The sequence below is a fragment of the Eptatretus burgeri genome, chromosome 1, assembly GCF_056783735.1.
Source record: "Eptatretus burgeri isolate ZD-2024b chromosome 1, Ebu_testis_v1, whole genome shotgun sequence".
Lineage (NCBI taxonomy): Eukaryota > Metazoa > Chordata > Myxini > Myxiniformes > Myxinidae > Eptatretus > Eptatretus burgeri.
This window is the reverse complement of record NC_140961.1, coordinates 55,531,502-55,545,065: the sequence shown is the minus strand read 5'-3', so window position 1 is coordinate 55,545,065 and position 13,564 is coordinate 55,531,502. Positions and strand designations below refer to the sequence as shown.

The 13,564-nt window shown below is 46.7% G+C and overlaps 1 protein-coding gene across 3 annotated transcripts in view; it reads right to left on the bottom strand.

Annotated features, from left to right (window-relative positions):
- Positions 1-914: 914 nt before the first annotated feature.
- LOC147034527 (uncharacterized) overlaps positions 915-13,564 on the bottom strand; it is a 111,865-nt gene continuing 99,215 nt past the window's right edge. For 2 of the 3 annotated variants that reach the window (XR_015059165.1, XR_015059163.1), the window contains 2 exons: positions 2,982-3,048; positions 915-1,175 (listed from right to left, as the gene is read on the bottom strand). Coding sequence is in view for 1 of the 3 variants with exons in the window: in XM_085884879.1 (XP_085741005.1) it covers positions 3,045-3,048 (4 nt within the window). In the remaining 2 variants the exon portion in view is untranslated. Of the gene's footprint in view, positions 3,049-13,564 lie in introns of all 3 variants that reach the window. The other variant, XM_085884879.1, reaches the window with a different exon arrangement.

The window sequence follows — 13,564 nt, the reverse complement described above, 5'->3', positions numbered from 1 at the left end:
AGCTTCTGCTTCTGCTTCTGCATTACAACTGAATCACAGTTTTTCGGCATCCACTCATGGCCCCCCGGTCAAAGGCGGATGGCCCCCTTTGGGGGCCAAGGGCCCCCGGTTGAGAAACGCTGGGCTAACCAAATACCGAAACCCCTGTCAGATTCGACAAACCCCCTCGGAGAAGATGCAAATTGAAATCGGCTACCGCCTAAAAACACGTTTTTTGGGCGTGGCTCCGCCCAAATGGGCGCACCACGCCCATTCTCAGGAAAACACAACTAGATCATGATATAAACCTCCCACCAAAATTTTATCAGGATCGGATCAAAACCCACGGAGCTATGCTCGGGACAGACAGACAGACAGACAGACACACAACAATAACGAGTATAGTGGTCACTTATTTTTTTCGTGAAAATATTTTTTCGTGAACCAATTGAGTTTAAAGGAGAATCAGGAAATTGTGTGAGAGTTTCCACCTGTTACATTTGCGGATTCGGCGTGCAGAGTTTCGCCATTGTGACATCACTGAAATATTATCCACCACCCGTGCCATTCTGTTGGGGTCAGCTGCAGAAAGTTTGCCCAAGTCATTCACTAACTGGCTGTCCATGCCTGACGTTCGACTGAGGGTGCAGCATGAATGTGGAATTTATTTGTACATGGTTTGGCATTCACCGTTTCCACATTGTCTATTTGCATTTGGGTTCCCTCCCACGCATAGTATGGGTGCCTCACCAGTTAGAGACAATTCTGATGGAACGGAAAATAAGAAAATGGGCAGAACCGCTGCAGAAAAGGGCCCATTTGGGGTCTATGTTCAAACGTTATGGAGTGTTACAGGAGGGAGGGTTGTGTTTCCACTGCCGTTACATTGTGCTAATTAATCAATCGATGACAACTTTGTTCCATGCACCCTTTATTTAAAGATGCAAGTATTTAATGATACACACATTCAATACATGAATGATAAAAGCAAATCGCTTTGTTTAAATTCCATCATTGCTATTTCAACAGACACTTCATCTCATTTGCAAATCAAAACAATTGAACATATTTAGAAACGATATCATCACTCCGAGCGATGAGTTCAATGACATTTATTACAGGGATTCCGACTGCTGCGTGGTCTTATTGACCGTACATTGCACCACCTTTATTTTTTCAAATATAGTTCGCCGCAACTGAAAAAAAAAACAACAGAATAAATAGAAACCCGTGGTTAAGGTATGAATTATGGGAGGGCTGTCTTCATCGAGCATTGTGTAATATTTTAGGAGGTGTCTGTTGAAGCGTTACGGAGTGTTACGGGGGTGGGGTGTGTCAGATTTGAGCCAAAAATGTGTTTCGTAATTTTTGAATGGCCTCAAAATGCGAGAACCTGAGGGTAAGTAGCATTATTGTTGTTTTTTTTAACCAGCCTCCAGACCAAGAACACCTGTAAATAAATAACGTTGAATATAAATATATTAATACAAACATTCAGAAGTTGAATGAAGAGAATTGTACAAAGGAAAAGGAAACTGATAAATACCAAGGTTCGAATGAAGACTGGTTACTAAGGACTGGGCCATCCAAAAAAGGAAAATAAATAAGAGAATGGCAATTATTTCACCACTAAATGTAGACTAGCTACAGTAAAAGCTTCTGCACCTATCCACCCACGGGGGTACCGGATTCTATGCCCCATCCCCAAAATTAGGGATCTGGATCTGCCCCTGGCTTCCATTACTGATTTTGATATTTTCATGTTGATTGTATGAATTATATTCATAACGTTTCAGAAGTGTTAATTGAATTACATAAATGTACATTGTTTGTATTCCTATTTGTTATCGGCATCAACATATATTTATGCATGTAAATACAGTCCTGTTGCCCCGGCAGTTGTACAGTTATGTTCAATTCGTGTCAATTAACACATATATTGTGAGGTTAGTCCCATCCAGTATGGTAATGTGCAACTATACATCTAGCATTGCACTGTACATCCAGACACGAGGATTTTTTATTTATTCTCAAAGTGATTCTTCACCATTGAGAGATGGGTCCAAAAACGATAAATAGCACGATATCTTAAAACGTTGCGGGCAGATTATGACAAAACTATGTTTATGAGTTGGTTCGGTGACAAGAACAAGCCGATTAGATTTTTGAGGTCCGGATGTAGATCTGGCTTATTTATGGGATACAACCTTTATCTGTTCAGCCTCAGGAGGTATGTGCCCCACTGAGTGCTGTTCTTATTACTACAATGGTGTTGTAGTAATAGTAGTGTTGGATTAGTGGTTCAGGCGGCTGGCTTGGGAAATTAGGGTCCTGAGTTTGAGCCCTGTTGGCTGCTGAATTAACACCAGGTGGGGTTGACTCAGCCAGTCATCTTTCTGAGTTTGGCGAAATGAGTACCAGTGTACTGGTGTAGGGGCACAGTATCAGCGGCATAGTCACGCACCAACAAAATGATAGCTACCCAGCAGCCAAGCTACCATACTCAAGATGAAATTACTACAATTATTACAAAGAAATGTTACATAAAAATTCCAATAAAGTCCACATTTACCACGTTATAGCTTTATGATTTACTACTTTACCAGTTGCTATTGCCAAGTCTTTCTTTGACGTCGTCCCATTTGTTGTAAACTCCAGGTATTTCATGACTTCTGGTTCATAAATGTACGGTCTAACATCACCTTCTACATCATGAATATGACTATCGTCGTAATCCGGGAATTCTGGATCAGAAAATTATTCTTCAAATTGACTTTCTGATGAGTCTGAAGCGATTTGTGCGGCCATTACCCTTCACGTGCTTAGACAATCATACTGGTGATGATGTCACACAGATAACACAATGACCATGACAGGTTTCTGAATTTTTTTGTGGCAATACCCACCAGGTTGGGTTTTTGAATGTTAACACCTCAAAATATTCTAACAATTAAAACCCGTGTTCAGTTCTTTGTTTATTACTTAAAAATCAATATTGTCACCTTTAAAGAAAACATGTATTTCTGATTCTGTGGACCTTGAAATCTTCTTGTCGTGTCAAATTTTCACCTGCTTGTGAGAAATAGGAGCTCATTATAACAATACTGAGCATTCTTCCATGCATAGAACAAATCTCGATGCAATTACCAGTGAGTATAAAACAAAATTCCACAAAAAAAGAAAAATACAGACCAAAACATAACAATAGAGGAGAAATAGGAAGGGGTTATATACGAGTAAACAGGAGAAAAATGCAACAAATAAAACCTTCTGAAAAGCACCACAAAAGATGTGGAGGCACGTACAACCTGAACTGTACACTTATATGGGGATCTACACCAACAAACAGGCTTTGCATATTTTCTGCAACACAAGCATTGCTGTATTATACTCCTCCATACCTGAGTGCCACAGCTGACAAAAGAACACAAGAAGTATGTGTGGAAGCTTCCATGGTTTGTTGTGATTTTAAACATCTTCAACAACTATCCACGTAGTGTTTTGCAGTGCTTCTTGACCCTGAACTCAATTTTAAACTCTCCTGGCACCATTTTAATGAATAGTAAACTTTAACTGGTGTCTCCTCGAAAACATGTGAGATGAATTTGTGGTTTAAACTTTATCTGAAATCCATGTTTGGACTACCTAGCATGGTTCTGTAATTGTAGCATTGACCATTAGGTTGCTACTGTCCAACTACGCACAATGTTGAACTTGTCATCTCTTTCATATGCTTGACTTATATCTTCTTCTTCTTTCGGCTGCTCCCGTTGGGGGTCGCCACAGCGGATCATCCGTTATGATCCGCATAATGATTTGGCACAGGTTTTACGCCGGATACCCTTCCTGACGCAACCCTGATCACCTCTTACGACACAGGGATATGGTACACCTATTCTAACCAGGGCATACACCGGTCCCAGTACACTGGTACTCACTTCGCCGAACTCGGAAGGATGACAGGCTGAGTGAACCTCGTGGTGTGTATTAATTCAAGCGGCCAACAGGGCTTGAACTCAGGACCTTTTGGATCCCAAGCCGCTACCCTAACCACTATGCCAACACCAGGCTGGGGGTGCATGCATGCATATGCTTGACTTATATATGGCCTTGTATTTCGAAGTTCATAAGTGTCTGCTCTTCTCAAGCCATCAGCTGGCCAGCTGCAATGCTTGGTCACACCTCTTGTTTTATATCTCTATAAAAAGTGTTTGGTCAATTTCTCTTATTTGTGCACCTTATATTTTTGAAGGATAACACCCCTGTTCTGTTCTGTCTTCTAATTTATCCATATCAAGGTGCAAAGCTCACTGTAAAGCACACATGATTGAGTTTCCTTACCACCCTTCGCCGCATCATTCAAAAAAAAGTGCTCAAAACACTTCTCCCAACAAGAAGGAATTGTCCTGCAGTCATTAAACTTGGTGTAGATGTCCTGATATGTGTAGCTTTTGGCTGACACACATTTTTCCCAGTGGTGGGTCAGTCTCCTGTCCCGACAGGTTGGGGCACAGGTAAGCACATTTACCTTTAAGCTGTCCCATCTGCATTCGATCCCCAGTCTGACCATTAACTGTCAGACTGGTGATTCACAGGCAGGGTGTTGCATCCAAAGCGTGTTAACCCTTGGATGGACATTAAGCTGAAGAGCATCTGCTGGGAATAGTTATAGACCATGTGGAAGTACTCGCTATTACCTTCAGAAAATGATTTTCGTTGTGCAGATCACCAATCTGGATGAAATCTGGCATACTTGAAGAATTTTAGACGCTGAGTCCAAATCCACTTGTTTCCACGTCGAGGATGTGACACAATTGGTCATTTTTGGCAATTAAAGATACACCGAACATTAAAGCACGATTTTGACACAGAAATGAAGAATCAAGGAGAGACTGATATGTACGTCAAAGAAAACTCTTGTGAGGTCCTAAAATGTGAGGTCATACAATATGTTTATACAGAGCCCTATTCACTGTTACTAAAGATGTTTATAATTAAAGGTCGTAAACCGAAGCAGTTACCTATTTTTACCGGCCAAAAACGTCTGGACTGACCAGACAGGCCTTCGAGTTGGACCAAGGCAACTTTTTGCTTAAAATGCAGCCACACTGGCTATTAAAGGTAGTTACATTGACTATTAAAGGCGGTTACAGCGCCTATTAAAGACAGTTACATTGGCTATTACGGATTAAATCAAAGACAAAGACACTGCGCGACTCAGCCTGATGAAAAGTAGAATCGCCACAAGAGGATTACTGTCTTAGAACTACAGTATTTCTTGCTCTGAAGTGGTTGCTGAACTTGGCTCTTGACTGCTGCTATTACAAAACTCAAATCCACTATTACATGCTAACCAACCTGAATACTACTGTGTAGTAGATCACCACAGCAAAAGCAGTGTGACACCAGCATTCACAGTTCGTCGTCGGAATCATCGTCAGTTCTGCTTTCATCATCCATAAGTTCCATTTCTGGACGGGTCTGTTCATCGTTGGTGCAGTTTTGACACCCACAGCACTCTGCGCAGGACAGTCCTTTTGACCGGCAAGAACACTGGTTGGTGTCGCATTTCATCTTCTTGCAATTACATTTCGTCGCCTCTAACAGTTCCTTCGGCGCTGGTGGTTTGTTCAGCCAGTGAACAATCAGTGCTCCGTTGCGTTCCATCCATCCGTGAAATGTAGGAGAAGGGGCTTCTATAAACCTCTCAGTCACGCGGTGGTGGATCGCCGACTGATAGTTCACTCTTTTGCAATGCAGCATCAGAGCGTCGCTTGTAGGTGGCAACTTCTGTTCTCCCAGCGACTGGCTGCAGAATTGCTTGATGCGAGCCTCATCCACACTCTTCATGGTTGGCTGATTGTACATGGCGCAGACGAATTGTTCCAAATCGTGAATGATATTCTGATCTCGCGTGACTTCTCAACCAATGCTCCCGAAACAGGTGATGACATGGGGACCCTTCATCATCAAGTCAAATGGCCTTGTTTTGCCCTTACCGTGGAATGCACTGGTGGTATCACTTCCCGTGAAATTGTGCAAACCTATCAACGCATCGCAGACAGAACTTTCCAAGGCATTACTCAGCTTCCTAATGTCAACGACAATAATGTCCTTGGGACTTCCTGTGACCAGATGGAAATTTCGTGTCCGAATCGACTTCGAGTGAGCCAATGCCAACACAAACACATCGGTGTCGAAACTCTCTATGCGCACCGACTCTTCATTCTGTCCTGCGTGAGCAGAATGTAGCAGGAGCTTCGTGTCAGCTTCGTTATGGTCACATTCAAGTTCAGGTACTGACGACACAGTCATGACACCATTGATTTTCTCACATTTGCCGGCATGACTGACGTACAACAGCATGTCGCCCAGTTTTGATGGAGAGATGTTTCTCTTCCACGATTCGACGATGAACTCTATCAACGCCTCCTTGTTGACTCCGCTCAGGAGATAATAGGCCCACTGTTTTGGAAGGTGTTGATCACGTCCGTAGATGGTTCGCACCTGAAGATCGCCCACTCTGCCCGCTCGTCTGGCATGCTCCAGGCACTTGATGCTGATACTTGGGTAAGTATCAAACACCACGTCCAGTCTCGAAGATTGGTTATGTCGTGCTTTGGCCACTACGATGTTCAGCACCATCTCCTCCAGTTTGCCGAAAGTGTTATGCAGTGAACCAGCCTTTATCGCCTGAATAATGGCCATTCCATCCACAATTATTGCACCTTGGATAGGCCGAGCGTCCACACGGCAATGGGGCCACAGTTTCAGTATATGGTTGCGAAGTTTGGCTTTGTCCGTCTTAGCGATCGAAACATCACCGGATGCCAGCGGGAAAGATATGTTCGCCAGTGGGTACGCGAGCAGATTGTGGAGTGTTACATTGCTTTTCTCTCCAATCAACAGCAGTCGTGTGAAAAGACGACGTTCATTTGCAATTTCAACCTTCGGCGTCTGCTGGTGGGGAGTCACCGACTTGCCTCGCGCCTTCGAGAAAGTTGCCAATTTGGCCTTCGAAATCGGACTGAAGAATGGGACCTCACCCGAGAGAAGCCGATCACGCATGAATTGCACGACAGCATTCTCTTCCTTGACATACGCGTTCATCAAGTCCGCGGAAGTGGCTGGAGGTGCGATGACACCTGAACTAATATTGACGAATTCAAGGTGAGCGCCGGAGAAAGGGTTAATCATTTTAAGTACTGTGTCCATCACTTGTACCACCACTGCTTCGTTTTCTTCGAGCTCGACACATCCAAATCCTTTCTCGTTCGGGGCTCGTCGTGGATACCCGCCATGGACTCACATTTCCTTGCGATTTCCGCACGTGCTGGTTGGGACAGGATCCACTTCTTCACAGCTGTGCTTTTCTGAGTGTAACCAATGATTCCTCGACTGGTCTTGCTGTCCCAATTTAAAGTCTGCTATATGATCTGATCAAACGCAACACTACTAAATCCATAACAAGTATGCCGTTGGGCAGTCCATTTGCCATCCATGCACGCTTGATAGGTGTCTGGGTGGGAGTGCTCTCGCCCGGCCATTTCCAGCCAGTAAACGGGTAAGTACCTTGCATAGTTTAGGTGATCGTACGCAAAGTACCAGGGCATTGACGCTCTCGTGATCGCAAGGTGTTTCGGCCAGTTCGAAGTACGAGTTGCCCGTATAAGCTCTAGTGCGAGCTCCACCATTTCCAAGTAGGAGCACCAGAATGTGAATGTTTTGCTCGCTGTACATTTCTGCTGTCTGAAGTCGCTGTAGCGTGTGAACAGTTCCGAGACCTCTTCCGATGACAGTAACTGTTCGAACAACGGAGAAGTAAACGTTTCCTGGAGATGCTCTATACACCTCTCGAATCGCACACGCATCTCCTCTGCGAGGGAGTCCATGGAGGCCTGGAAGCATAGTCTTCCTAGGGCTTCGTAGATGAGCTTGTGACAGCGCAGACTCCTGTTATAGTGGTGGCCATTTATTACTGAATTTGCAGAATGCTGAGCGACAATACCAGATTATATTATGAGGTCTAGCAGACCTGCGTCTCTGAATCTTTTGCCGATCATGCTTAGGAAGCTCATGAGTTGGTGGAATTCGCCGAGACGAATTACCAACCTTTCTGTCAACTCCGAGTGCAACCAACGAATCTCCTGCGCCTTACTGCAGATCGCAAGGTCGAAGACTAGAACTACTTCTTCGCATTACAGTTTATCAGCCATATCGATGCTTTGTCAGGTCAGGTCAGATCTGTTAACTGCTACAGGTACCACATAAACCTGCACTAACCTGTTCCATGGTCGGGTTGTCGGCGACTAAACCGTCTCCCCCACCAGGTTTTCTGGTGAGGGGAGTGTTTGGATATGAACACACAGCAGGATTAAAAACAAAACCTGTCAAAGGGCGGAGGAGCTCCTTGTGAGCCAACGGCCATCCATATCTAGTGCCCAACTGTGTCTGCGGACGTCCTCCTGCAGTTGGGTTACTTTTTTATTAGGAGGTTGGTGGCAGGATTTGCACTCCGGCCACCGTAAAACCCTTCATTCCGCAAAACACAAAAACGCAAAAAAATCTGAAAACCCACTCCGTGGGAGTACCTCCTGTACAGCTTCCCTTCGCAGGGCAGCTCATCGGATGACGGGATTGGGGCAAAGCGCTCGGGACCCCCAATCTTTGATGATAGGAGGGAAACCACGGGGTAACATCCCTGGGTCAGATTTCGGGAGAGTGTGTCGGAGTGGTGCTGAGGTGTCGTCCACCAGACGGCGGTCTCCTTGGGTTAACCTGAGGCAGTCCCTTCGGGTGGGTGCCTGGAATGTCCTATCCCTAAGAGAGGATGATCACCTGTCTCTGTTATCATCTGAGCTCAAGCGTTTGGACATCGGGATTGCAGCACTCTCTGAGGTTCGGAGACCGGATTGCGGTGAGATAATGGTGGGTGGTTACACCTACGATTGGTCTGGTCGCTCTGATGGTTACCATACCCAAGGAGTTGCTGTAGCTGTGTCCAATAGGCTGACCCCAATGATAATTGAGGTAACACCGGTCAACGAGCGTATTATGAGATTAAGGATTCGTCACTCCTGAGGTGTCATTTCCCTGGTCTCTGTTTATGCTCCGACTGAGGCGAGTGATCTCACCGTGAAGGATGCATTCTACGCCACGCTCGAGTCTGTGGTTGATCAGTGCCCCAGATGAGATACACTTCTAGTCTTGGGGGATTTCAATGCATCGACTGGAACTGATAGGGATGGTTATGAGACGTGTGTTGGTCCCCATGGGTCAGGAACTATGAACCAGAATAGCACTAAGTTCCTTGACTTTGCAAGAAGTCATGGACGAAGGGTGGCTGGTTCATGGTTTCAGCGCCCACAAGCTCATCGCTGCACTTGGTATTCCAACGCTGGCGGTGCGGCAAAGGAGATTGACCATGTCCTCATTGACGGTCGTTGGAGGATGATCCAGAACTGCAGGGTCTACCGGAGTGCTCAGTTCCTCAATACTGACCACAGGCTTGTTGTAGCAACTCTAAAGCTGCACCTTAAATCCTGGAGAAGGGTACCATCCCAGCCTAGGCTGGATGTTGACAAGCTCAGGGATGAAAGAGTAGCTAAGGAGTTTGCGAACAGGCTGAGTGGACACTTGGGGGGTTTGGGTGCTTTGGGGGGTCCTGAAGAGTTGTGGAGTGCCTTCAAGACCACCGTCCTTGATGTTGCCGGTGGATATCTTGGAACTCACCGCAGGGCAAAGAAGAATTTTGTCTCTCAAGGGACAAAGGTAACCATTGACCAGAGTCGCAGGGCCAGGCTGAATGGTCGAGCTGAGCTGTTCAGGGAGCTGAGGCGTAAAACTGTACGTGCACTGAGGGTGGACAAGGAGGCCTATGTGCGAGAAATCTGTGAGGGGGTAGAGCATCACCTGTGGACAGGTGATTCTCGGCCCGCTTACAGGGGAATTTGCGCATTGCGTTCATCCAGGCCCATCCCTCGGAGAACTGCAGTTAGAGCAGAGAGTGGTAGGCTCTTGACAGAAGAGTCTGAAGTGAAGGCCAGCTGGGCTGGTTACTTTGAGCGGTTGTACCAGGCTGATCCCCCAGCTGTCGAGTTGGACGTCAAGGGTGTTACAATCCCTGTTGCTGACCCTCGAATCAACTGTGGTCCACCTTCGCTTGTGGAAACATGGGCTGCGGTGAACCAGTTGAAACGGGGCAAAGCTCCAGGGATCTGTGGCATCCATGCTGAACTTCGCAAGGCTGGTGGAAATGCTGTGCTCGTGTCGTTGCATGCAGTTTTGTGCTCTGCCTGGAACACAGGCATCATCCCAACTGATTGGAAGAGCGGCCTTGTTGTTCCTCTCTGGAAAGGGAAGGGTGATCGCCAAGACTGCAACAACTACCGAGGGGTGACGCTGCTCTCAGTGCCGGGCAAGGTCTTTGCTCGGATAATTCTCGATAGGGTTCGCCACCATCTGCTTGAGCACCAGCGTCCGGAGCAGTCAGGCTTTACACCAAAGAGGTCAACGATTGACCGTATCCTTGCTCTTCGTGTCCTCACGGAACGCAGACGAGAGTTTCGGCAGGGGCTGCTTGCAGCCTATGTTGATCTCTGTAAAGCGTTCGATTCATTGAATCGGGATGTCCTCTGGAGGATTCTTGGTCTTCGTGGGGTGCCACCAAAACTGATCGATCTGATGTCTGAACTCTACTCAGGTACTGAGAGTGCTGTGAAGTGTGGTGGTACCATCTCTGACTTATTTCCAGTTGTTACTGGAGTTCGTCAGGGATGTGTACTTGCCCCCACACTTTTCAGCACTTGTATGGACTGGATTTTAGGGAGGATGTCGGAGAGATCAAGCTGCAGTGCATCGTTTGGGAATGTCAAGATCTCGGACCTTGATTTTGCAGATGATGCAGTCATCTTTGCGGAGACTTTAGATATCCTTTTGGGGGCCCTCGAGGTGCTGAATGAGGAGTCAGAGCCGCTGGGATTACGAGTTTCTTGGCTCAAAACTAAGATCCAGGCTTTCGGTGACATCTTGGATGCTGCTGTCCTGTCTGTGTCTGTTTGTGGTGAGGATGTTGAGGTCGTGGAGAGATTCACTTACCTTGGCAGTGATATTCATGTCTCTGCCGGCTGTGAGTCAGAGGCCAATAGACGTTTGGGTCGGGCCTGGGGAGTCATGGATTCACTGGATCATGGGGTGTGGCGCTGCCAGTACCTGTGCGGGAGGACGAAAGTCCGAGTCTTCAGGTCCTTGGTACTTCCAGTCTTGCTCTATGGGTGCGAGACTTGGACTCTGACCAAGGATCTGAGACGGAGACTTAATTCCTTTGGTACCAGGTCTCTTCGGAGAATCCTTGGCTATCGCCGGTCGGATTATGTGTCCAACGAGCGGTTGCTGAGAGAGACTCGGATGAGATTTGTTACCTGCATAGTCCGTGAGCATCAGTTGTGGCTGTATGGACATGTGGCTCCTTTTCCTGACGCTGATCCTGCTCACCAGATTCTCTCAGTGAGGGAGTCTCATGAGTGGAGGAGGCTAGTGGGCCGACCACATGCCTCCTGGTTGCAGCAGGTTGACCAACATCTCAAGGAGATGGGGATGAGCCTGGCATCTGCATGGGGGATGGCCAGACGGAGGCCCCTGGAGTACCGGCGGAAAGTGGACGCAGCGACGCGCTGTTCTGGCACATGCTCCCATACCTGACCTGACCTGATGCTTTGGCGTAGGACCGTGTAAGCGGTGTCCAGTTCCGTGGGTGATGCCTCGATCACGGGAAGGTAGATGATGACTGACTTGGTCAACTCTTCATCCCGACGAAGGAGGGTGTTGTACCCAGTCCATGTCGGCAACCGCCCGTCCGTTTTCTGGACCGTTTTCATTGTGTAATCGAGCACATCCAGTGATAGCCTGTCCTCTTGTGATGGACTGATGTCAATGTCACAACTGTAAAAGGCTGTGGTCCCTTGCCATTTCCCGCCACCATACTTGAGAATGGGTCACGTGTTACATACTAATGACCGCTGACGATGGCTAATTGGAGTCCCTGGACGATCGTGCTGAATTGGCTCAGAGGGTGCGTCTTGTATCATCAATCCATTGGTGTGGTGAGTGGTCCCATGACCAGTGAGGGTCTCCTCACTGAAATCGATGTTATCGTACACAAATATTGTCGGTACATTTCTGAGGCAGTTTGAGGGCAGTTTTCCCTCCTGATCAATCTGCAACAGTGCCAAAGCAGTTTCCAACACCTGTGTAGTACTGACTGAGACACAATGCCCAAGCTTGTTGAGCAGTCCTAACAGTTGAGTAGAACCAGTCCAATGTTTCACAGTCAGGCCCAATGCATAGGACTTCGGAGTAAACGTCTGACCCCTTGACGCTATAGAAACAACATCTTGAAGAACAGAGAGCATTTTCAGATGAACATGCCGTGGGAGTTCCACAAATTTCTCCAGGGTTGGCTCGTCTGACAGGCCCGCTATCCATGCAACAAGGTTGTACAATGCAACAGGGACGGCTCTTTCAGCATTTGAAATGTCGAAGTCAGGAGCAAGTGGTGGCCATGTAATGTCCACACTTTGGTGTTTGTTCAGGTCATCCTTCACCATGAGTGCTCCCGAGTATAGAACATGTAAATTGAGGCCTGAGCCACCCTGCTGTGGACCCTGGCTGGCTTCATCCTCTGGAGTTGACTCGGTTTCTGTTGTAGAGATACTATCTACAACAGCAGCCTGAGCAATGGAACCAATATCAATGTCCTTCATGTGCACCACTTCGCTCTCAGACATTTTTGGTGGACGATAGAAAATCATGTCTGGGTACCGTTCCTGCAGTCTTTTCTTCAGTCTTGTTGCCTGGTAGTTGGCCTTATCCATGACCTTCGCATACTCTGAGTAGGTCATTGAACATCTCACACAACTTCTTCATATGTATAGATTGCTTTCCATCAATGAGTCTTACCTGGATTACTTTATCACAGAAAATGTCAAATGTTGAGTCATAGTTCACTTTCTGAGTTTGGAGTTTACTTTCACTCTGTCTGTAGTATGTGTCATTCACATACTCGTAATAACATACTCGTAATTCACATACTCGTAATCACATACTCGTAATCACATTCACATACTAGCCTGGTGTTGGCGCAGTGGTTAGGGCAGCGGCTTGGGATCCAAAAGGTCCTGAGTTCAAGCCCCGTTGTACCACTGAATTAATACACCAGGGGGTTGACTCAGCCTGTCATCCTTCCGAGGTCGGCGAAATGAGTACCAGTATACTGGGCCGGTGTATACCCCGGTTAAAATAGGTGTACCATATCCCTGTGTCGTAAGAGGCGACCAGGGTTGCGTCAGGAAGGGCATCCGGCGTAAAACATGTGCCAAATCACTATGCGGATCATATGGATGATCCGCTGTGGCGACCCCGAACGGGAGCAGCCGAAAGAAGAAGAAGAAGAAGACATACTCGTAATAACATTTGCGGTGATAACAAACTTCCAGTGCCACACAGTCTTTATCCTTTATAGTTGTCATTATTCTCACATCACGTTCATCTCTCCTCTGCTCAGCAGTTTCCCTCAGCTTTCCTCCAT